This window comes from Aythya fuligula, chromosome 2 (assembly GCF_009819795.1).
Source record: "Aythya fuligula isolate bAytFul2 chromosome 2, bAytFul2.pri, whole genome shotgun sequence".
Lineage (NCBI taxonomy): Eukaryota > Metazoa > Chordata > Aves > Anseriformes > Anatidae > Aythya > Aythya fuligula.
In genome coordinates, this window is record NC_045560.1 from 70,283,876 (window position 1) to 70,308,229 (window position 24,354).

At 40.9% G+C, this 24,354-nt stretch overlaps 1 protein-coding gene across 4 annotated transcripts in view; it reads right to left on the minus strand.

Annotated features, from left to right (window-relative positions):
• FARS2 (phenylalanyl-tRNA synthetase 2, mitochondrial) overlaps positions 1–24,354 on the minus strand; it is a 247,055-nt gene that overhangs the window by 149,167 nt on the left and 73,534 nt on the right. For all 4 annotated transcript variants that reach the window (XM_032181399.1, XM_032181400.1, XM_032181401.1 and 1 more), the window contains one exon: positions 21,621–21,752. In XM_032181399.1, the coding sequence (XP_032037290.1) occupies positions 21,621–21,752 (132 nt within the window). The remainder of the gene's footprint in view (positions 1–21,620; positions 21,753–24,354) is intronic.

A 24,354-nucleotide genomic window follows, 5' to 3' on the forward strand; every position in this document is an offset into this window, starting at 1 on the left:
TGAGATAATTGCGCCACGGAGTACCTCAAACACGGCATGACTGAAGGATTTGCCTTTTAAATTTAAAAACATGGAACGGACAGGAATTAAATCCGTCATGCCTCCGTGTAGCACACAAAGGAAGAAGAATATAAATAAACAGGCAACCAGAATGGTGCAATAAGAACAGGATTAATCCAAGTGTGATTAATTCAGTGTCAGATTAAAATTGATAGTGCCAGCTGTATCGGGTCCATTCTGCTGCATTATTCTCGCCTGTCATTTTTTTGTCCATCTACCTCCCATCTCCTTGGTGGATAAACCTGCAGGAGAGTTAATTGTCACATACATGGATTTAATCATATTGTCCACAGCGTTCGGGGGCCTTGCCTTCAGCGATCCGTGACTAATTGTTGTGGTAATTTTTCAATCATTAACAGCATCACATATGCTGCAAACAAATCCCACGGCACCCACTAAAGCCCCAGCGGCGAGTGGCGCACACTCCTTCATCAAAGCCGCGTGCCCCAGACCCTTCCCCCCATTTCCCCAGGGCACAGCCATTAATATGCCGTCCCCGGCCTCGAGAAGATGAAGGGGCGGCAGGCCAGGGCTGCCTACTGCCATTTTCTTTCAGGAAGGAGTGCTGCGATAGGGACAGCAGGAGAAGAAGGGAACTCAAACTCCTTCTGGGACAGCCGCCAGTGGGCCCAGTGTACACGCAGCCCTGTTGGCCCCTCATTCTCCATTGAGCTCGCGTGCTTCGACGAGCACCCGCTCTTCACGTTGTGGCTGGGCCGCAGATCTCCATGGCAACCCTGGTGCTCATCTGCGGCGCCATGGTGCGGCCGCGCTCTGCCCGATGCTCCTGGGCACTGGGACGGGGCCTGTCCTGGGGGATCCGCGGGGACCGGGTGAAGATGTTCGCTCTTCTGGGCTCCGAGATTCACGCACCCGCCACACGGAACAAAAGGGAGAGCCAAAAGCTTCTCCGGAGCTTCAAAGCCAGGTAAAGTTAAAATAAAAGCCACAAATTGCTGTACCAACAGGACGGATTAGTACCACAGGAGCTGGGAGGCAGCTGGGAGGATTACTGGTGGTCCACGCTAAATGAACTGACCCGTGAGCTCAGCTGGCAAAAAGCTCGCCTGGGGAACGGAGAGGCCTGCGGTCCCAGTCACCTCCGTGACTTCTTGCTGCTGGATTCATCCATCCACTGGCGCTGCCAGCCAGCCAGCACTGAGGTGTGCAACACTCGCCGGCCGTGTACGCCCGTGTGCCTGGAAGAACAGCGTGCTGTTTGCACCCCTGAACGGGAATGACTGACTGCATCATGTTACGCTCTCATCTCATCCTCCCTCACCGCCCCGGTTTGTAACGCCTTAGCATATGAAGCTGTTTCGTGTGCCTGCTTATGGATGATGTGCATCAGCATCCTCAAAAGAAGGCTTGAATGGGGGAAGGAAAAAAAAAAAAAGATGAGATTCTGCAGCATCTCTGCTTTGAAGAGACCACTTTAAAACTAGGTGGCATTTCAGCAGGCATCCAGGTGCTTTAGAAAACGCTGATAAAACATTTAATTATTGAAAGCAGTAGCAGCAGCAGTAACGAGTATCAAAATGTAAATGCCGGCAAAAGAAAAAGAAATAGAAAGGAAAAAAGAAAGAACTACGAACAAACAAAGCCAAGGCAGGATTAAACAAAGGCGAGAGCCCCCCTCTCCCTTGGAGTGAAAGAGAATCCCCGGCTGCTCAGAGGGGAAAACAGCGGCGTGTTAGGGCTGAGCTTCCAATTCACACCATTGAAAAAGCAGAGGGAGGGAGAAACCCCATCCCTCCCCCCTGCTTTTGACAGTCATGGCACCAGGACTCTTACGCAATCATTTACAGGAGTTATGACGGGACCAACACCGATACCTCTCCCCAGCACGGCCCCGAGCAAGCGGGGCTCCCAGTGGCCCCAGGGCCACCGTGTCGGGCGGTCACGCTTGCTTCTGCTCGTTCTTGGCTTGCGGATGAGGTGCAGCACACAGGAGCATGGTAATCCTTTGCGCTTCTATTAGCTCTGACAGCTCTCTCCCACCATCCGTGAGTTGGTTTCCCTGAGGGTAGGGGAACCCTTAATGGCACACGATTGACATAATCTTTTGTGTTTTGTTGTTGTTGTTTTTTAATTTCCCGCTCCTTATCATAGAAAATGCAGTCTTCTCAAAGCCAAAAAAAAGGGTGACAACAGGTAAATTATTTCTTAACTAATTTCTGCACGTAGCAACACCACTGTCATTACCATGCTGTATCGAGTCGGTGTCGCTCGATAATAGCCGATATTAACATAAGAACCACACGAAGTTTATGGACCTGCCTAGAGCCTGCTACACATGACAAAAGCTCCCGGCAATGGCAGATGGCATGTGAATCACTGTAAAGGCAATTAGCAGCTAGCTGCTGGATTTTGACGTGCTGGGGAGGACAGAGGGGGTTTTCTCTGCTTGGAGCAGTTCTCACCAAAGGGGCTGGAAATAGGCATTAGTCTCACTTTGCCCCCACAGAGTCTTTGCAAGCGGTGGTGCTGGTTTTGTGGCTGCTGTATCACTGGGTACTTATAAGCAGCCAGTGCAGAAAGATTTGCAGCAGCAATAAAAATGCCGTCTTTTTACCTTGATGGGCACAAGTCACAGCTGCTGCAAGGAGTGTTTTAAGCAGTATTAAAAAACAAACAAACAACAACAAAAAAAAACACCTATGCAGCAAAGAACCACAGCCACCAAGCCAAGTGCTGTGAAAACATTATAGAGTGCTGTAGGCAGTGATTGAAAATGCATCAAAAACCTCGAATGCTTCTAAGTAACAATGACAAATGGGTTCTGGAACTGTTCGAGTTGGATACCTCACAAAATGAGTTTGCACGGTAGACGATGGTCCTAAATTTTGATCAGAGAGCTAAAGCAGAACTCTTCAGCATGAGCCTTGTCAGCATATATCTTTATCTTCAAGTCAGTGAAAAGAATATGAAAATGTACTCGTAAAATAATGCGCAGCAAAGGTCTCAATTGTGTGGCTATGGTGCAGACCTTGGATAACCCTGAAGCAGGGACATTATTCTGGGCAGCCTGACAGCACTGTGACCAGTAACACCCAGGAGGCTACTAGCTTAGTCAAAAACCCTAAGGTGACAGATTTCATCCATTTTTCCTACACTTGCTAATTTCTTTGCTCATTACATGCCAGATCAGTGCTAGTTGCTGTGAGCTCCACAGAGAAGATTCTTCTATATTTTTCATTTGCTGTATGCATGCTTGTAGTGGGTTTACGTGGCAAGGTTTTGGTAGCAGGGGGACATAGGGGTGGCTTCTGTGAGAAGAATCCAGAAGCTGCCCCATGTTTGGGAAGGGCCCCATTGTTTTCCAGAGCTGAGCCAATAAGTGATGTTGTTTTGCGCCTCTGTGAGAGCATATTTAAGACAGGGAAAAAAACGCTGCGCCACACAGCAGCTGGGAGAGTGAAGGAAGTGAGGAACAGCCTTGCAGGTGCCAAGGTCATTGCAGAAGGAGGAGGAGAGGTGCTCCAGGCGCCAGAGCAGAAGTCCCCTGCGGCCTGTGGTGAGGACCATGGTGAAGCAGGATGTCCCCCTGCAGCCCATGGAGTACCACGGTGGAGCAGGGCTCCACGCTACAGCCCGTGGAGGAGACCACGGTGGAGCAGGTGGACCTGCACCGACGGAGGCTGCCGCCTGTGGAAGACCCCTGCCGGAGCAGATTCCGGGCCGGACCTGTAGCCCGTGGAGAGGAGACCACGCAGGAGCAGGTGACCCGGCAGGAGCTGCTGCCCGTAGGGGAGCCAGGTTGGAGCAGTTTTCTCCTGAGGGATGGACCCTGTGGTACGGACCCATATCTGGAGCAGTTCTGAAAGAGCTGCTGCCTGTGGGAAGCCCACGCCGGATCAGTTCATCAAGGACTGTATCCTGTGGGTGGGACCCCACAGCACAGGGGACGAGAGTGACCGAGAAGGAGCGGCAGAGAAGAAGTGCTGTAGACTGACCATAACCCCCATTCCCCCGTTCCCCTGAGCCGCTCGGGGGGAGGGGGGGAAGGTGCTTTTGGTTTCTTTCCTTTGTTTCTCACTTCTCTAGCTTGTTAGTAATGAGCAATAAATCTCGCTATCTCCTTATGCTGAGTCTGTTTTGCCTGTTACAATAATTATTGCGTGATTTTCTCGTCCTTATCTCAACCTTTGAGCCCTTTTCACATATTTTCTCCCCATTCCTCTTTGAGGAGGGGGAATGAGAGAGCAGCTTGGCTGCCCACTCAAACGGAACCACGACAATGCTCAAGAACAATAATCTTTTTGGGGGCTCCTTGGCACTGATGCAACTAATAGCATTAACTATAAAACCTCAGAGTCCCAGAGCACAGGTGCTCTTCCTCCAGAAGTACAGCATCTGCTGGCCCTCTTTGCTGAAGGAGGATCTCTATCAGCTCTCCCTGATACCTGGACTAAGCGAGATTATCCATTTATGAAGAACAGAGTACCAGTTTGCATTTTTCCTTACCAAATTGGAAGGTATTCAGCAGAGGCTGGGGGATGCTACCTTATAAAGGAACAAGAAGCCATCAGGCACTACCCTCTTGCCAATGTCCAGCTTCTACACCTGACAGCTTTTGCCACGGCCTGCTCAGTTTTGCATTTCCTGGGAGTTAGAGGCTGCACCTCTCTCAGAAGCCTGGACACCCACTGCTACACCAGCCCTGCTGCACACCGTCCAGTATCTGCTTACACGCTGCCTCTGGCATCCACGCTTCACTAGTATCCGAGGTTGGGCAACCTTGTTCTACCAACACTTGCTCGCTACCAGGTGACTTTCCACTTGCTGACTGAATTCCATCTGCAAGTATAACAGCATTTTACAAGTACTGATCAAGTCTGAAACCATAGCAAAAAGTCAGTAATGTTATTATCTCCATTTTGTACATATATAAATTGAAGAAGACTATGAACGTGACAAAGATATTAAGTTTTAGGAAATCCTATTGAATAGATTTAATGTAGACACTGGTACTTTCATTCAGTTATGCCACTTTTGTGCAGAAAGCAAACATAAAATCAAATAAACCCCATTTTTAGCAGTAAGCTTGCCCATGCTCTGATCTTACTCAATGCAGGAGAAGTACACATACTGTATGTGTGTAATTACTCTACTAATCACTAGGACAGAGACAAAATGAAATATTACTATATGAAATTGCATATCATTCTGCAGATAGAACAAGACTATAAATATATTTTGAAAAAAATCCACACATTGGGAAACTGGGTTGAAGAGCTAGCCATTTATCATACACAGGAATCTTCTATAATAGGATCGGCTCTCAGGATCCATCTCCTTTGGTATTTTGCCAGCTACAGAAACTAGAAACTACAGTTATGCAATACCATGGCTATGGTTGATGTTTCAGCAGCCGTAACTCTGGTAGTCACTGAATATCTTCTCATATGAGAACAGACATCCCAGGTACATTTTAATCTTACCTAGTTTGGCAGCCTCTATTATTAATCATATTAACTACAATGTAGCACATGAAAATCAAAATACCATGGAACTCCAGATGAACTGTTAACAAGTAATCTTGGAGGGTTTTCCAAAACTTTAATAACGCACCAATTCAAGCGCACCGAGCCAATCACATGTTACGAGAAAGAAAAACAATCCTTGCAGAAAGAAAATTTGTGGCTATTGGAAAAAGCCCTGTGGATCTCAGGGAGTCCACATATAACACTGGAACATAATTTACTCAATGTGCGTTTTGCTTCCTCCAGCTTGGACCTTCTCAGGTGAAAAGAAGGACAAAAGGCAAGCCCAGCACTATCAAACTTTCTAAGCCAGAAGATTGAGCTCTTCAGAAAATGAAGTTGTAATGAAAAAGCACATAACAAGAAATACATAAAGCACAGAGTTATGCTCCAAATGGAAAGTGACAAGATAGCAGTAATATTGCCCTTACTGAGGACGAACAACCAAAGTGCTGGTCTCTGTCAGAGTAGATGGCAACGTAGCACTGAACAAGTCACTTCATTGAGTTATGCTCCAATTTCCCCTTCTATAAAACATGGTGAACAATACGGCTTTTATTTTAAAAAGAAAAAAATCACTGTTAAGGCATTCCAATGATAAACGCTACGTAGCAGCACCATTTTTATCATCATCCAACAGAGGGCATCTAAGCAGAAAAACAGAGATTAGTCACGTTTCTTTCACTGTGGACAGTCAGAAGCACTGCTTAATTAAGAGATTAATTAATAGAATTATGCTATCCCAATATACTTAGGCCCTCCTTTCTGGTTCATCAAAGAGGATTCAGATGATGGATGCACTTCAGCAGCTGAAGACGACTGTGTTAGCACACCTCACATTAACACTTTCTCAAAGCTATGGAACCTGCAAGAAATGATCCAAGTCTGGATTGGTGCAACAGAATCATGTCTTAAGGCTACTTATATAATTGCCAATGGTGAGTGAGATTTTCCAGTAAGGTAGCACTTCACATCAGGAAATTTAATCTGTTAAGGAATAATGAAAGAAAAAAGAACGTAAGGTCTTCGGAGAATATTGGTCTTCCGTATACTCCTTTCAAGCCATCAGACTGTACAGCTTACATACAGTTTTTCAGTTGGCATATCTTTAGAAGAAAAAAAAAAAAAAAAACAAACAAAAAAACCCCTTCTAATTTCATTTAGGAAACAAATAAACCACAAAAACCCAGTGCTGACTCTTCAGACCTTTTTTTTTTTCTGCTTCAGTTACAGCTGCTACCACATCTTAAACTTCAGAGGTCAAGAAACTGACACTCCAACTTTTTCACTCCCTATCTTCTACCAGCGCTCAACTCCTCATACTGATTTCTCATATAGCTTTTTACACCAGTCCCACACTGAACCTCATCATGACTCCTCATCATGCTTTTGCATTCCCCCAGAGAAAGACCTCAGCTTCCATTTAACACCCCTGTAAATATGTCAAGCAAGTCCACAATAAGTCCACGCAGAGGATTATCCAAACTGAAGCTGTCATTCTACAAGAAGAGACTGGGAGTTGAGCAAGAAAATCGGTCAACAGAGTGGGGCTCAGGCCCTCAACAGAAGCCTTCCATCACCTCTCAAACACCTGTGCTGGCCAAAGCATGTGCCTGGAATCAGGAGCAGAGCAAAGCCTGGGATAATCTCGAGCCCACTGAATTCACAGATTTGCACAAGATTTCCACAGGTAGTGGAGGAGAACAGAGCTTATGAGCTTGTGCAGGTATCTCCCCTACTGTCATGCTTCCTCAACAGTTTCCTCTGCTGTGGTTTGAAAATCATCTCAGGGCTGTCCTTCAGCTGCCTGCACACTTGCTGCAATTACTCCCTTCTGCTACGAAGCTTTTTGGGTGTCTCCGGGGAGCCCGGAAAGGCCCTGCTAGCTCTGTGTCGCACAAACGTACAGAACGCATGAAAGAAATTACAGGCTCAGTGCCCCTTAGTTCACCTTCCTTAAACTCCACCTGTGAATTGTACAGTCACAGAGCTTTTCCCTAACTTAAGGTGCACGCATTTTTCTTCAAGCCCCATGAGAAGAGGGATGATGAAAGGGAGGTGGGAGTAAAGCAGCAAAAGGGTCACTGTAGGGGAACTCTAGCTTTTTCATATTTGAGCCTTTCAAGGAAAAAGTTACTGATTTTCTCTTCCTGCCGAGTATCATAAGGCAGCAAGGTCATTGCAGGGGAACATTGGCTTTTTCAAATTTGAGCTTTTCAAGGAAAGAATTAATGATTTTCTCCTACTGAAGAGTATCACACCTGCAGGTGTGATGGAAAGCACTGAAGACAAGAGGCTGTCTGTTGGAAGTGAGTAAAGGATCTGTGCCTTTTTGGCTGATTGCAACTGTGCATTTCACCTCCAAGAGTGATTATGTTGATTTAGTCTAAGAAAACAATGTCAACCTGATCCCACAGTCCAGGCAAGCCTTGCATGTAACTGCTGGTTCTTTCCTTTTCCTGAAAACTTTTAAACATGCTGGGACAACCTAATGAAGAACAACAGAATGGGGGAGGTCTCTGACAGCTGTGTTTGACCTAATTATTGACCCATGAAGAAGAAGCAAACCATGTGAGATCACTCTCTGGTATCAGTGAGTCCACGCAGACCTACAGAAAATGATCAGCTTTGCTACTTCTGGAACTGCTTGTAAACTTGGTTCAGTATGACCTGAATTTCTATCCACCTTATCTTCTAATTCTTTTTAAACAATATTTTCATAAGAGTATCTGGTAGAAAACTCTAGAGCAATGACAGTGATTACGAATGGTCTGTAACACGGTGAAGAGGCAGTTAACTGCCACATCTGTGTAAATATTATGTCCACTGACAATCATTCATATTCCCCTACTCCCCCTCCCATGTATTGAATATATCGTGCTTCTATGACAGCCACAAAGGTGACAAACAGAGAACCACTGATGGAGTACTACAACAAAATCACTTTATTTGATTTCCACTGAATTACAGTCTTATCATATTGAGTGCTTCCTTCTTTCCATCCCAGGATTACAGGTTTGCTTCTACTGAGATTATTTCTTAATGATGAACAGTAGAAAAACAGAAACATCAAAATGATACCTTTTTTGATCTAGAAGCTCAGCATCACATGCTGCCAAAACAAAACAAAGAAGCTCTTGTTCTTTGTCCCATTAGGACAGCAGCTCCTAGGATCACATTTGAAGAAAACAGAGATTCACGAGCACATCACTCTCATCACCTGGGTACTATTAAAAACCAAAACCACGTACATGATAGAAAACAACTCAGCAGACTCTGCAGAGGGTGCTACAATATTTGTCTAATGTTTACTCACAGCTCTTCCAGTTTCCACAAGCAGAACATGACAAATGCTTATGAACAGACTGCTGTCTTTCACTATTCATAGAATCACGGAATGGTTTGGGTAGGAAAGGACCTTAGACACCATCTTGTTCCAACCCGCCTGCCATGATCAGGGACACCCCTCACGAGAGCCCAAAAGCCCCACCAGATGCCCAAAGCCCCATCCAACCTGGCCTTGAGCACTTCCAGGGATGGGACATCCACAGCTTCTCTGGACAACCTGTGCCAGTGCCTCACCACCCTCACAGTGAAGAATTTTCTCTGAACATCTGATCTAAATCTTCCCTCTTCTAGTTTAAAACCATTCCCCTTGTCTTGTCATTGTCTGCCCAATAAAAAAAGTTGCTCTCCATCTATTTTATAAGCCCCCTTTAAGTATTGAAAAGCTGCAATGAGGTTTCCCCAGAGCCTTGTCTTCTTCAGGCTGAACAGCCTCAACTCTCCCAGCCTTTCTTCATAGAAAAGAATCTACCATACGTCTATTGAAGTGTGAAAACTGATAGCAACACAGGAAAAATACATATTTAAAAAAAATTTGTTTTAAAAAATGATTAAAACATGATTAAGTACACCTTTAGATGGGTTACATGAACTCCAGCTTCCTGTTTTGGAGTGCCTATACTAAACTCATGCTTTCTTCGTTCCTAATGCTCATGGGCCTATGAGACACGAGAGCTGCAATCCAGCTAAAGTATTAAACTTCCTCGGAAGATAGCTAGAACCTCAGATTTCAAGGAACCATACAAATAAATATCCACAAGAGGGCAGGCATGGGACAATCTGCCCCTCATGAGCAAACTACCTTAAGGAAACTAGCCTTTCCTTTATAAGGTGAATTTTGGCTCCTATTAAATAAAAATAGCAGCAGCAAGTGCCAATACAGGTAGAATACAGTTTTCCTATTTAAGATCATCAGCTTTTACTCAGTAAGAATAAAAAGTAATTTAGCACTTGTAAACATGAATAATCTTGCCCATCTTGGTTGTAATACAATGGGTTCTAATACAATAGCAGCAATATTTTGGCAAATACAGTTTCTCCCGTGAGACGTGGCAGTATTGTATTAAGAATACATTGTCCCAGAGATGAAAAAAGGATTCCAGTAAAGAGTTTACCTTCGACTGTCACTTTTGAAACATGCTAAGTCTGAACCAACATGAGAACAGGATTCCCCTCACCGAACTTGTTCTTTTGGTATAATTCATTAGCTAAATACTTTCCAATCCATATAGTCAGAGATGAACTCCTAACTGCAGTCTTTTGCCTTATTTAAATGAATCCTAATAACTTTTCTTCTATTACAGTCAGCACTGCTGTTTTGAATCCATCACTGTTCTACAAGAAAACTCAATAAATCTACTTCAATTATTGTTTTTAAAAACAGGAAAAGCTCTAATGACAATGTCAGAGACAATCTGGCATCAGCACAAAGACAACCAGTACTGTAGAATGAGCAGCCCATGCTTCAGAATAAGAAGGGGCAGCAATTCTCAGGACTGGAAGAATCACTATTCTTTTTGTTTGTTTGTTTGTTTTCCTGTCCCCATACTATTTTAATATAAAGAGGAGATAAAAGATACTGCTTTTTGTAGGGTGAGGAGCTGAAGAGGGCTAAAGCTGTTTCTAACAGCTTACGGGCTTTTTGTTGGGAAATTTTCTGTTTGTTGGTTCTTTGTTGTGTTTTAATTTATCTTGATAAAACCCAGAGAAAACTGAGCTTGCCAAGATTTTCAAGCATTCAGCTAAAGTTTTAAAATAATCTAAATGGCCCTCGAAAGCAAGCAAAGAAACAGGCCCTCCCGCAGAACCTTTCCCCTCCTCTGTCCCCACTTGGCCCAAAATAAGATGGGTACCAGGTTACCTCCATGGTTACCTCTTGCATTGCATTTGCTGTTACATACAGAAGTTTAGCGGGACTACATCAGAAGATTTAGGATCAAACTTGTTACTGATGCTCACTACATAGTCAGATTACACAATTTATGGCATCTGTTCTGTTCAGAGAAGAAAAAAAAAAGACTGCTGTAGTATCTATTAGTAATCTGTCACTGTTATTTACATGGAGAGAAGTGTTAATATAGGCTGGCATTTTTCCCTGATTCATTTCAGGTGCAGCAAACTCCACTCATAACTAGCTGGTACGCTGCCTGGAACGGGCTGTCTCTAATCCATAGCTGTGCTGCGGATATGCTCCAGCAGCACGGAGGTGCCAAACCTGTTCCAGACTCCTTCCTTCCTTCTGGAAACTCAGTCAACCCTCAAAGCATAATCACTTCCTTCTCAACACCTTCTTAGTCAAGTGGTGTACGTTTTATCTTCTCTACTACTCGTAGAGATTTTCTGTTTATGAATGATCAACTGCAAAGCAAATCTGGGCATTTGAAGATGAAACCCAAGCAAATTGAAGCTAAGCTATTCTTTGCAACACCAGCAACACGAAGACCTTGACAAATGGTACAGAGGTGGGAAGGCTCTGTACACCTTCACTGGTTTTCTATTTTCTTAATACTTAAAAAAAAAAAAAAAAAAAAAAAAAAAGTGGTGATGGGGAGAGGCACGTATTTCAGCCTCCAGCAGGCACACAGGAGAGCTGTGTTCATCCATTCTGCTCACCAGCTAGAAATATGAAAGACAACAAAAGATGCACAGTAGCAACACCCTAACAAAAATCTCTCCCTCCAGAAAAGAGAAAGCAAGTTTGTGTCTGTGATCTAGTAAAGAGAAATACTTCCTGAAATGCTCCATCTAATCTCAGCTGAATTAAAACTGTCTCAGCTGAGCTTTATGTAGCAGAGTAAGGAACAGTTAGGGACGTGCCTGTAAAATTTCTTCTCCACCCTCTGTTGGGTAGCCCTGATAAATGTCCTGGGAATGGCAAAAATGAATATTATAATGTAACAAAAAAACCCACAGGGTTTCCTAGACTGATGAGGAATTATATTAGGCTCATTGGACTAACTCCTGGCTGATTAAAAACATTCAGCATTCATCACATAACCATGTGGTAATTCAATACTATTATTTGGCAGTATTTTCATTTGCATAAATAAAGCCAAGGGAAACACCTTCTCTGTGCTATAAATTGTTGCTCTTCAAGGTTTTTGAGAGTAGCGCTTTCTTTTGCTTGTGAACTGCTTAGTAAGCTACATCCATCATTATTTAGCCTTCTCTTGTGTGTGGTGCTCTAGTCCTGCTGCTGGATCCCACGGAGACAAATCATACTGAATTACTAAACCTTTAATTTACTTTTGATTAAAAAAAAAAAGGGAAGGAGGGGTAATACATACATAGAGGCAAACTGCTTCAAATGCAATAAAAACATGAGAAGATGCAGCTACACATTCTACCACCTCTTTTTTTTTTTTTCTTAGATTGCAAACGGACTAAAATCAGCCTCAGATGCTAGGCAATAGCTTTCATTGCTAGATAGAAAAAAGTACCATGCACCAGACAATCAAATAACCACTCTCACTGGTTTCAAGGCTAATGTTAGACTGAGTTAACACTTTTCCACAGACATTTTTGTGCAGGAAAAAATAAAGCATAAAGACAAAGTAGTTTCCCAAATTGTGAAGATAAGAAACATAAATTCCAACTAAAAGTGTGGTCTTGCACCATGAAAGGGAAATTATCCTCTAAATCCATTGACAGCAGTACTCTAACACTCAACTGACAAAATCATATGGAGCCACAAACTCAAATGGCCATCCAACTTCTATAATAACTACTCACTTCAAAATCCAATCCTCTAGTTACTTCCCCACAAAATACCCCTGTAAATAAATAACACACTTCTCAGATATAGGTGTAATAGAATTGTCATAAAATGGAATACTATATTTGTTCATTCTACACAAACACATACAGATTGGGAGTAAGCTTATATTAATTCTTTCTGAAGAACACCAATTCTAACATACATAATGAGTCTGTCAAAGGTAATAAAATCAGAGAAAGCAACATTTCAAAAAATTTTATGGATTCCTTCTGGATGAAAAACTAGATGAAAAAACAGCTTTAAAAATAGAGCTATAAATTAAGGAGGAGACAACAGGAAAGTTATCTTGACAAGAAAAAGGAAAAGGTAGGGGAAAGGTATAACTTCATAACACAGCACACACATCAGACCTGGTGGTGTAGCCCTGGGTAGCAGAAGAAGAGAAATAAATAAAAAAATAATAATATATACTTTGGTTCACTGCAGCACCACCTCTGTGCAACTCATTTCTATGTTTCAGTTTACTTATCAAGGCAAGACCAAGTCTTCCTTCCAGGCACCTCAAAAGAAACCAAAACAATATCAAACCCAAAAGGCAGTCTTCAACCAAAGCAGGAAATAAACTCTCCTTGATTTCTTCTTCTAGCAGAAAGAAAAGAGAAGAAAGATTCTCTGTATAAAAATCATCCCAATTCAAAAATGCAAACTCCTTAGAACCTGCAAAGTCCTGAGAGTCTGGATCACAGGGAAGAAATGAGGGGCAGTGGGTACAAGCTGCACCAGTGATAGACTGATTGCACTTAAAAGTTTTCACTGTGAGAACAATCAATCATTGGAATAATCTCTCCAAGGATGCGGTGAATTCTCCAACACTTGAGATTTTTTTAAGGTTCTGCTAGACAAGGTGTTAGACAATCTTGTCAAGGCCCTGCTTTTACCATGAAAAGGATTCCTAAAAGCCACCCAGGTGGCTACAGTCAGAGCTCCTCTCCTTGTACACATAAAGGCTGAATCACCATACATTTTGGAGGAAAAATTGGGTCCTCTGCGCTATTATTTATTCCCTTCAAAACTGGTCAGCACTGTGTTAGGCACACACTTCTTGAGATGTGCCATGCACATACATTTCTGGGTATCTGTACAAAATACTGCAGAATACAGACAAAAATTCAAACACATCTTTCTCTAAAAACCCACAATTCCACACCAGCTCCATATCTGACTGGCTAAAGCAAGGTCTCAGGGGCTGCCAGCTCAGTGGAGCATCTCTAGAATTAGCCAGCTGTGACAATCTGTTTTCCTGTTTATACCTGGGGGGTAGAGGGGACCACAAAAAAATCGTAAGAGGCCATATTTGTCTTATTTTGTATTTATTTGGTCACTTGTCTTTTGTCCCTATTTGTGTGCATATATGCACACACGTTTACCTGTATTTATGTATGTGCAGACATAATCACTAGGATAAGCTGAGACAAAGGTGACTCAGAAGTTGAGATATAAACCCACAGCTTGGATTCAACTCCTGTTTCTGCAACAGACAACTTCTGAGACCCTTGGGAAGTCACCCAAACCCAGATGCTTCCTAACTTCCCATTAATTTCATTTAATCTGAAACACTGCCTTTGTGGGGTATTCACATTACCTTCAGGTACCTGCCCAAATTAGGAGAGAAGGCTCCCCCTGCAGCCAGTCCCAGAAAGAGGCTTCTTGGCAGAGCGGTCCAGAACAGAAGGCTGAGTCATGCCTTCAAAGCACAGTGGAAGACCTCCTTTCTCTACAGACTGTATGAGCAGAGTGTAGGAAAGCTAACTCTCTTGCAGAGGCTGCTCACACCTGTGCCTGCAGCACGCATGCATGTGTGTGTCAGCCTCCTGTGTATTTCAGTTCTAGTCCACAAAACAGGGATGACGACACTTCCCTATGGTCTTGGGAGAATAAGTACAGGACAGACTGGGAGACGTCAGCGTGCTGCTGCAGTCATGTGGTTGCATAGGAGACAGGCAGTGACCTAAAAAGAACAGATTTCAAACACTGAAAGGCTTGCAATGGAGAACTGTGATTTAAGTCTGCTGTGCAAGGTTTGCTTTGGATGTACTGTGTGGGAAGGACTAGCCCACCCATCAGACCCTATCCTCGCTTTTATCCTGTGTTCTGGGGAGGCCCCAGCTGCTCGAGACACCAATAAACCTCTGTAACTTTAATTTCACCTTGAAGCATTGCAGGAACGTATTTTAAATGCATTATATTTACCCTTATACACTATATCCATATACACACATACAGCTTTAACTATTTCAAGGTCCCCACAGAGAGCTGTTAGCATAGATAGAACATGGGTCTGCATACTATTTAAGCCACATGCACCATCTGCTCCAACATTTTAATGTAATTTACCAGGCAAGAGCTGAAGAGGAAAAAATTGCTAGATGAAAGATATTAAATTTCCCCTTCCTCAAAACACTCCCCGCTGATTGATATATGAACCAAACTCACCCATAACTAAAATTTGATTTAAGAACATATTCATAAATTTAAAAACAAACTCCCCCCTATGTCTGCAAGGTAACATTGACATAATTTTTTGTTAACTACTAATTTATTGCCCACAAAGAATCATTCAAATCTCATAATCCTTTTGAAAAGAAAAAAAAAAAAAAAGGCAAAAATGAGTAGACAGGCTAAAAACTTAAAACTGTTATTTTGCTTCAGGCAGCAGTTTTGAGGATCTTCAATAAATGAATAAAGATTTTTTTTTTTTTACTGCAGCATTACAGCCAAGGAAGTTCTCCTTGTCCAGACTTGTATTTGAGTGAAGGTGGCAGCCCTGGACCAAGTGCTATTTAAATTTTGGACATAAGTCTTGCCACTGATCTGTAAAAAGGCTTCTAAATGGCAAAAAAAATTACACTTCAGGAATCAGGCTTCACCAAAGAGTACACTCATGACAAATAAACTTCCGCCTTTTAAAACAAAAGCAAGGATTTGCAGAAATCACAACAAACTCCTTTCTTTGTGTTCGACAGTATTCATGAAGATGTTTCAACAAGGCTGGCAATTTTTTCTTCATGAGAAGTGTGCACAAAATTAAACAAGAAATATCAGAAAAAACACCTTTGTTATAAATTCGGGATATGACACTCAGTTTCAAGACCAAGATTGGCCAGAAACTTTTAAAGCTGTAACTGTATGCAAACTGTTGACATAAAGTTTCCTTCAGAGCCCTTCCGAAGGTGCAGTGTCTCCTCAGTTTCTCGCTAAGGCCATGATGATCTCCTGCTATTCGTGCTGGAAAACCAAAATACACTTCCAAACCCCTACACCATTGGCTATTACATTCAACTTCAAGCTGACAATTTAAAAAAGGAAAAGAAAGAAAAAGGGAGAGGGGAGTTTCTTAAGAGCGTATCAGTGTTATTTTCTGATGGGTAAGGAAGAAAAAGCATATCCGCAGCAAGAAAGCCTCACCAACTCTTCCTGCAGGTAGCCTAAATACAGCTGCCCTTGTGATCTATTATCTCAGGAAATGAAAAAACAACCTGAACACCCACCCAGAGGTGAGCAACTGTTTTACAGTGCTTCAGACCACCCAGCACTTCAAAATCAAATGATAGAAAATTCCACAATGACAGCTAAAAACAAAGTCCTGTTTTCAGCTCAGGAAACCAAGAGCTGCAAGTGTGTATCAGCAGATCTACGTCATGTTCTGCTCTTAAGGCACCTGTCTGTGCTACTCTAAGAGTCAGGATACAGGGATGCACCCACCTTAGGTCTGATGTGCCATCCTTAGGTTATTTTCCTGCAGTACATCAGAAATACAAATACATCAAGAAGAGTCTTACCAAAAAAAATAAATAAATAAAATAAATGGAATTGTCTACTGTGTCTGCCTCCCCCACCCCCCTTCTTTTTTCTTTTTTTTTTTTTTTTTTTTTTTTTTAAATGAATGGGAGATTTTTTGTTTCTTGGTTTGGGGGCAAACTTCAGTAGTCCAATTTTCATGCTTCTGTCCCAAGCTAACGTATTCTGCAACAGTGAGCACAGAGAACATTGCCATTGATTTCAATCAGCAAAGGATCACACCCTAACTGCTTCCAATTTCACAGGTACTAAGCAACACTATGATCACCGCCTCTGAGTAAGCAGCATCCTGTATTCAAAGGTTTTAATCATATAATTCCATACAGACCTGGGAACTTCAGCAGCCACCAATGAACACAATCTTCGTGAATCTTGGGTAACAAACTCCTGAAGCACAGAAATAAATACCTTGCGTGATGTTAACCAATGTCAGTTCTACTGTACCACAGAATTTCCTCATCCCTTCTTTGTGGACCTAAAACTGAGAATACTTGCTACTATATTGTAACGTTTCTGTATTTTTCCAGTGTTATCCAGAATAAAAATTATTTTTCTTTACATTAAAAGGCATATAAAACATTCCTATTAAAGTTACGTAGTCAGGTGCAGTTAAAGATGAAAAAAGTGCACATAAAAATGAAAAATTAAACAGTACAATAAGTTATATTTTATACTTATTGCATATTAGATTATAATAGAGATCTTCTGTGTTTACATTACAGTAAATAACTGCTCTAGTTTAGCACTGTCAGCCTTGGGGGAACATGTAACATTATTTGTTACAATTCTGTGCATCCTTGCATATTTTTTCCACAATTATATAAAAACAGTCATAGGGTGCATGTTTTACTTTTATTTTAAAAATAGCCAATATCACTGTTAGAAATAGTAAATATCACCATATTCTCCATTTGTTCAGAAGAGATATCCCCAAATACAAACAACTCCTATTAAAAATATTCAGTAGCTGGATTGGCTTTAATGCAAATGGTAGCTACACTGCCTACCAGCTTTTATTTGCTCATCCACACACCAAGACAACAGAAACCTTACTCACTGTTAACACACAAAATCTGAATGGTTCAGAAGAGTGGATCATCCCCACTGCCTACTGAATGACCAAGAATGAGGCTGGCTACCCCTCCTGGGCAAATCCTAAACTGATTTAACATACGAAACTTAAAGGGGAGATAAAGCACTCTGGAAGTCCACAAAATATAAAGCAATGAGTTGCCACCAAAAAAAAAAAAAAAAAAAAAGTGCTAGTTTGTTTTGCTGCCTGCTATATTTGGGTTCTTTACTACATCTACACTGTGGAGATCTAGGTCAGAAACTGGAAATCTAGCTTATTAAGAAGCATGCGGAGGGAGCAGGGGAGAAGGAGAAGCCTAGAGAGTCTCTTTGCAGATCTCAGAAGAAAAAAAGAGCATAGCAGAAAGACAGGGGATGCAGCAGAGTGCTATCAATACATTTGAACCAATTGACCAGTTTTTCCCTATAACAAATACATTTCTATTTACATGCACTGAATGTCTGAATCACATTCAATTTTAAAGAGAAATCAAAGAAATCAAAGAAAGGTTCCTGCCCAAACATAAGAAGGCATCAGAAACTTCAACAAAATAATCTCTTTCAGCAAGCACCAATCTAACAAATATAACGCCAATCCCAATTCCATGGGGCATTAAAGCAGCAACGACATTCTTCAGTCTAGACTAAAAATCTTAACAGGATCTGTCAATACCATCGAGATTTGTTGCATGAGGAGGGTGACTGCTAAGGAACTACAGAGAAGCAATCTCATGCAGGAAGATGTCACTGACGGATCTGCCACTGTGATATCGCCTTCAGCCAGCATAAAGACACAGCTACTCAAGGCCCAATATCCTGGCCCTGCTGTGGCAGGGACCTTGTCTTTTAATCCATCCGTAAGGCATAACCAGTTCTTCTGCTATCATAGTTAGCTCAGAAACACAACAAAACTGAAAAATAAGTAAATAAATCATCTGTGCTGGCTGTTTAAGTTACAGCCACCATCAGTCACCAGGCACATGCAGCTTCTGCTTTGAGTGATTGTTTCTGATTGCCTTACAAACCAGTCTTACATCAACGGGCAGTAACACATACAAAAAAGGATTTGAGGATTTTAAAGGTAGAAAGCTATCTTTCTTTCCCTTAGGAAAATATTTTCTTATGGAAGGAAAAACAATGCTTGCCAATACACATTAGGTTTCAGAAGTGTGCACTGTAATATTCAATACCAAATGAAGACCCAAAAAAATCAAAAAACAAAAATCCAAACCTGTAAGATACTAGAAATGATACAGATCACACACACCAAAAAAAAATAATCTGTGAATTCATCAGTTTATTCTCCAGTTTTTTTTGTTTGTTTGTTTGTTTGTTTTATCTCCAAGCTGTGCAGCACACCATAAAAAGATCTTTCTGCATTTACCTGGTAAACTGGCACACCAAGAGTGAAATATTCCTTCAGAACAAATTTAACCAGACAAAAATGAGTAATGCCTCTCTTTCATTCAGTCCTACTGAGGTGTTTTCTCGTAGAGCCCATGAAGAGATTGAGATGGGAAGAGGCAATTTGGAGTGCCTATTCTAGACACCTGACAACAGAAAGATACAGAGCAGGGAGGTGTAAGCACCATCATTTACTCTCTGGTCGTGAAAGTACGCCTGTAGGGTTGAGTAGAGTTGGAGCTGGTTTAAAACTGAAGGCTTTAAAACTAAACCTTTGGTGTTTCAAAGATGGGACTAGAGTAATAGCTAATACCTATTGATAGTGAATACTAGAAACATTAGAGACATTCTAAAGGTAGCAGATAAGTATTAAGAAAACACTTCTGTTCAAGATAGTTTTAGAGGATACTCAAGTCCTAATAGGGAGAGGAAAAAAAAAAGATGAAGGAGAAAGGAAAGAAAATTTTCACCTTCATTCTTTTCCACAGAGTATCTTTTTCTGGACTTCTGCATTTTCAGTTTTGGGCAAAGGCAGATTGCTGCCACATCACACAAACACACATACACAAAAAAACAACTATGGGTTAGTAGTAGCAAACCCGGCTTCATCATAAAAAGATGCAGTTTGGCATGCCAGGAAACTACTGGATTTATAAATTTTTGTGAAAAAGGATTAAAGAAAAGAATGCTCTGAGCAGTAGTAAGTAGGGGAGGCTTGTGTTTGACTCCTTACTTGATTGAAAATGTGAACTAACTTGTCTGCAATGTTACTTTAAATCAAATAAGCTAATTGTTAGCCAACACAAATTATGACCACACTTCTTCCTCACTAAAAGTAAACAGATCTCAATGCTTCAAAAAATACATTAGACTCAGATTCTGTAATCACATATTTTTGCAATTACCATCACAGAATCACAGAATTTCTAGGTTGGAAGAGACTTCAAGATCATCGAGTCCAACCTCTACCAGAGGAAGCTGAAAAACAAAAGTATGGCTGCATAAAGTGAAACTCCTAAATGAAGTGAAAAATGACTGGCACTTCTTCAATGGTCCAACCCTCTAAAAGTATCTTGCTAATAAAGGAAAAGAACCCGTCCTTCTTTGTTGTTTTTTTTTTTTTTCTGTTTGTTTTTCCAACTCATAATACAAATTCACAAGGTGTTCAAAAGCTAGACTTGAATTAATAAATTCATGTTCTCTTGGAAGATTAGAATTACAATAAATAGTAGAGTTTTGGTGCAGAAGGGATATAACGTTGAAGACCGTAATTCAGAGAGGTGAGAAAGAGCTGAGACAGATTAAATTGAAAATTTTGACTGCTGTAGAAAACTGCCTGTTGGCATTTCATGTACATTCATTCACACACACAAATAAACACATACAGTAATTGTTTTGGGGCCACAGTTTAGCTCTCCTCACACACATTAAAAGAACCTAAACATAAGACCTGAGCAGCATAAAAGCTTTTAAAGAAGAAAGTCTGGCCATTAGCATATTACATCTGATCAAAATAATATTACACAGCACTCTTTCACTCCTGAGGCTGATCAGAACCTGTGTTATATTTACCACACCATGAACACAACAGCCTGATAAAGTACATTGGCATAAAGCATTAACCCACTGGTGAGAAACTCTGGAAAAGGATTCATCTTTATTAAAGTAAAATGATCGTACTAAGATATATGCAAGCTTTGAAGAAAATAAAGCAGTGCCAAATAACTGGGGCCATTTATAGGTATCCTACTTGGACTTCAAAAGAAAGTATTTAGAGCACATTAAAACACAATAGCTTTGCAAACCAACTGCAGTGAAATCAACTGAGTATTCTATGGCTATATGAAAGTATGCTTGTGAGAATTAAATGGATCATATTCCAAAAGGCTCCCATACCTAATAACTAATACTGAAAGACACTGACTGATGGAGGTCTGAGCGCTGCCCTGTGCTTAAGCAGAATTGCCTATTGTCACTGAAAAGACGAGCATGTTAAATTCTCACTGTGAAAATAATAATAATAATAATAAATAAAAAAACACATAATTTCTCCTCTCCTTCCTTGTACTCACATATAAATTTTGGAAAGCAAATAGTCATGTGACATTTTACTGTCATAATTCCAATTTAAATCATGTGGCTCTTAATGAAATTTACAACCTCATACTAACAAAGCTGAGGATAAAAGAAGAAAATCAGAACCAAAAAGCAACCTATCATTTACCCAGCAACTAACTAGCAATATGATGATTGAAGTCACTTTCTTCTTTCTACATGTCAGAGATACCAGAACACTCTCATATTTCAAATACTAGGGGATGCTATTTGCTCACAATACCTTAAAATCATAACTGTGCATGCACTTGACTTCTCTTGTAAGTCAGAAAAATGCACAACCTAATTCATCAGTTTCTCTTTTAAAGCTGGGATCCGTCTGTCTCCTTATCGCAGAAAATGAAAGACAAGCTTTCTGTTTGCAGGCTCCAGCTCACTCAGTTGTTACACTCCAATCACAGCATGGAAGGACTGCCTTCCACCTGAGGACTATTTGTGGCAGCTGCTGCTAACAGAGATGCCTGCACTCACCAGGAGAAAGGGGGGCATTTCAGGCTGTGAAACTGATTGCACTGGAAGTGTTTGCAAATAGAGATGTCAATGAAGTAAAGGAGTTTCAGTACCTGAGTTAACTAGCTGTTGCTCCATGACCCCACAGCCCAGGACCTCCAGCCATTCTCCTTGGAAGTTGATCTCCATCTCAAAGGAAGGGTGAGTAAACGGGAAGTAGCAGTCTACCCATCTGACTTGCAGTCCTGTAGCAGTGTTTAAAAAATAAATAAATATAACGAGTGTATGCATAAAAGGCCATCCCTCCCAACCATCTGTAAAACTTGCCCTTCAACTAATGACACCAATTACAGCAATCCAGAGAAAATAAATAGCAAACAAACTAATTTACAACACTTGTGCAAGGCGATAAATCTTAAAACTTGTGGAAAAAAATGACCATGTCTTCCCTAATATGAAAAACACTTTGTGCAATTCAAGCACCCTTCGAAACCAAATCTATCATTTGTCAAACTCTAGCAACCACCTGGCATAGAATGAAAATGAGCCAAGATCATTGGAAAGTCAGTAATTTTGTTATTCTCTGCACCAGGAAATGACTAACTGCTCCTCACAGAAAAACTAAGTCTTAAATTTTCCATTGCATTTTGCTGATCAGCTAGGCAAGCAATTTTTTTCATCAGAACCTATTTAAAATATAGATTCTTTCTGTGTATGTTTAAATATAGATGTTAAAAATATATGTCTGTACACAAAATTATATGAACATATACACAGGCAGAGAGAGATGTACAGCATTATTTAGGTATGCCACATGCAAACACAGAGAGAACTCTGGACCTGTGGAGCTCCCAAGAGACCAGCTTTAAATTTTGCATGGATGTGAAGTGCAGGAGTGCGGTGACACTTGCTAATTCCCTCTCCTCCCCACATCTCAAGTCCCACTGAGGAGAGATGGGAACCACCTGACATTGCAGAGCAGCAGAGCCAGAAGAGGGCAAGGTCTACAGCACTGTCAAATGCAGGGCTGTAGTCAAGGACCTCATTATATTTGATGGGTTTTAGTTCTTGTAATCATTTACGCAAGCAGTCTGTTGCTAAAGATTTTTCTCTAGCCATTAGGTGCCAGGAAAAACAAGGTTTCGGAAACATGAACCATAAAAATTCAGAAGAGAATTGAACTGCTAATCCTCTGCTCAATGCCTTAACCCCAACACCATCCTTCCCTTCAGCTAAGCCAAATTCTAACCATCAGTAGGCTCATTAACAATCCGGCAGGCCCAGTTCTGAAAACAAAGGGCAGAGCAAAGGTTGTTTGGGTGATGGAACTGTTAACACTCCTGGTTTGGTTTGGGGGCTTTGTTTCATAAAAGGAACTTAATGTGAAAACCCATGATCTATACTGAGAGTTTTTCAAATCAAAACATTTGTTGTAGCCTCCAGAATTAGATTTTCTTTGATCACTTCTGAAACATTAGACGTGGCTACAGAAACAGTAAGTTACAACAGAAGTATGCATGTACAGCCCAACCTAAAAGACCTGACAGTTACAAGGTACATTTTTGGATGTAATGAACTTTCAAATGGACTGGCAGGTTTCAAAACAAACACGTTGGTACTTCTACATTTTCTTCTCTCTCTTAAAATTCAACCTCGGTGAGTTTATACATTAGACGTGCTTTGATAATTTTACACAAAGAATTCAGAAAATTGGAAGCATTAGCAATTATACCATTTACAACTATATTACAACTTACAGCAATCAATCACTGTACAGTGTTTTTGTGTACATAATGATAAAAAAAAAATCACATAGGTGGGATACAGTCATGTGCATACAACAGAATGGTATGTGGAAATCAGTTTCTTAATTTCCCAATCTTTGTACAAATGCGTTTTTAATCCTAGGGCTGTACAATTATGCATTCACTGCGAAGCTATGCACACAAAATATTTTCATTTAGATTGCAAAATTTGCAACTGCAGCAAGAATGACATGGAATTTCAAGTAGTTTGATGTTCAGAAACAACATTCTGACTGTGGTTTCTTTTTAATCATCTAATTACTTTAAAAAGAAGCTCAGGAAAAAAAAAGAAACTATCTGCTTTTCATTCTTAATTGAATTTTAAAAGATGAAATAAAATAAAGTGGTTTTTTGTTGTTGTTTTTTTGAGTTTTAAGACTTCTAAGTACTTTTCTTAAGGGACACTCATTTTAAATGTAAATATGAAAAAAAAAAAAGAATAAAATATATTCACAAGGAAGAAACAGCTCTCACCTTCACTCTGCTCTCTAAATTAAGCCCATATGACACGTAATTGTATCTATCTGTAGCCAGGACACCCAGGAATACCTCTGCAAAGTCTTCTTTGAGACTTCTGATTCTGGAAGACTTTACTGAAAAGTAGAGGGCACTCAGCCTTCAGCAAGATTAAGCCTCTCCATAGAGAATCACAGAATAAATGGTTATGTTTATTATTTAGACAAATTATTGTCTTTGTACTCAGCATATTCCCAAGGATTAAAGGACATTGCTCACACTCAGAAAATTAAAACACTAAAGACTTAAAGGATTGTGAAGATCATGCATTCTGTAGTACCAGATAATTTACTTGATTAGGCCTGATATATTTCTGCATATAAAGCCTATGGTTATCCTGGTAAAAAAAATATCTTTTCTAGACATTTGAGGAGGCCGAGAGATGCATATCTGACCAAAAAACCCAGAGAGCATAATGCAGAATCTAAACAGTGTCTGATCACTGGATACAAAATCAGTAATTTCACTAGTTACAAGGAATTATTTATATTAGCTCATCCTCATGATGTCCATGGGAGTCCTTCCA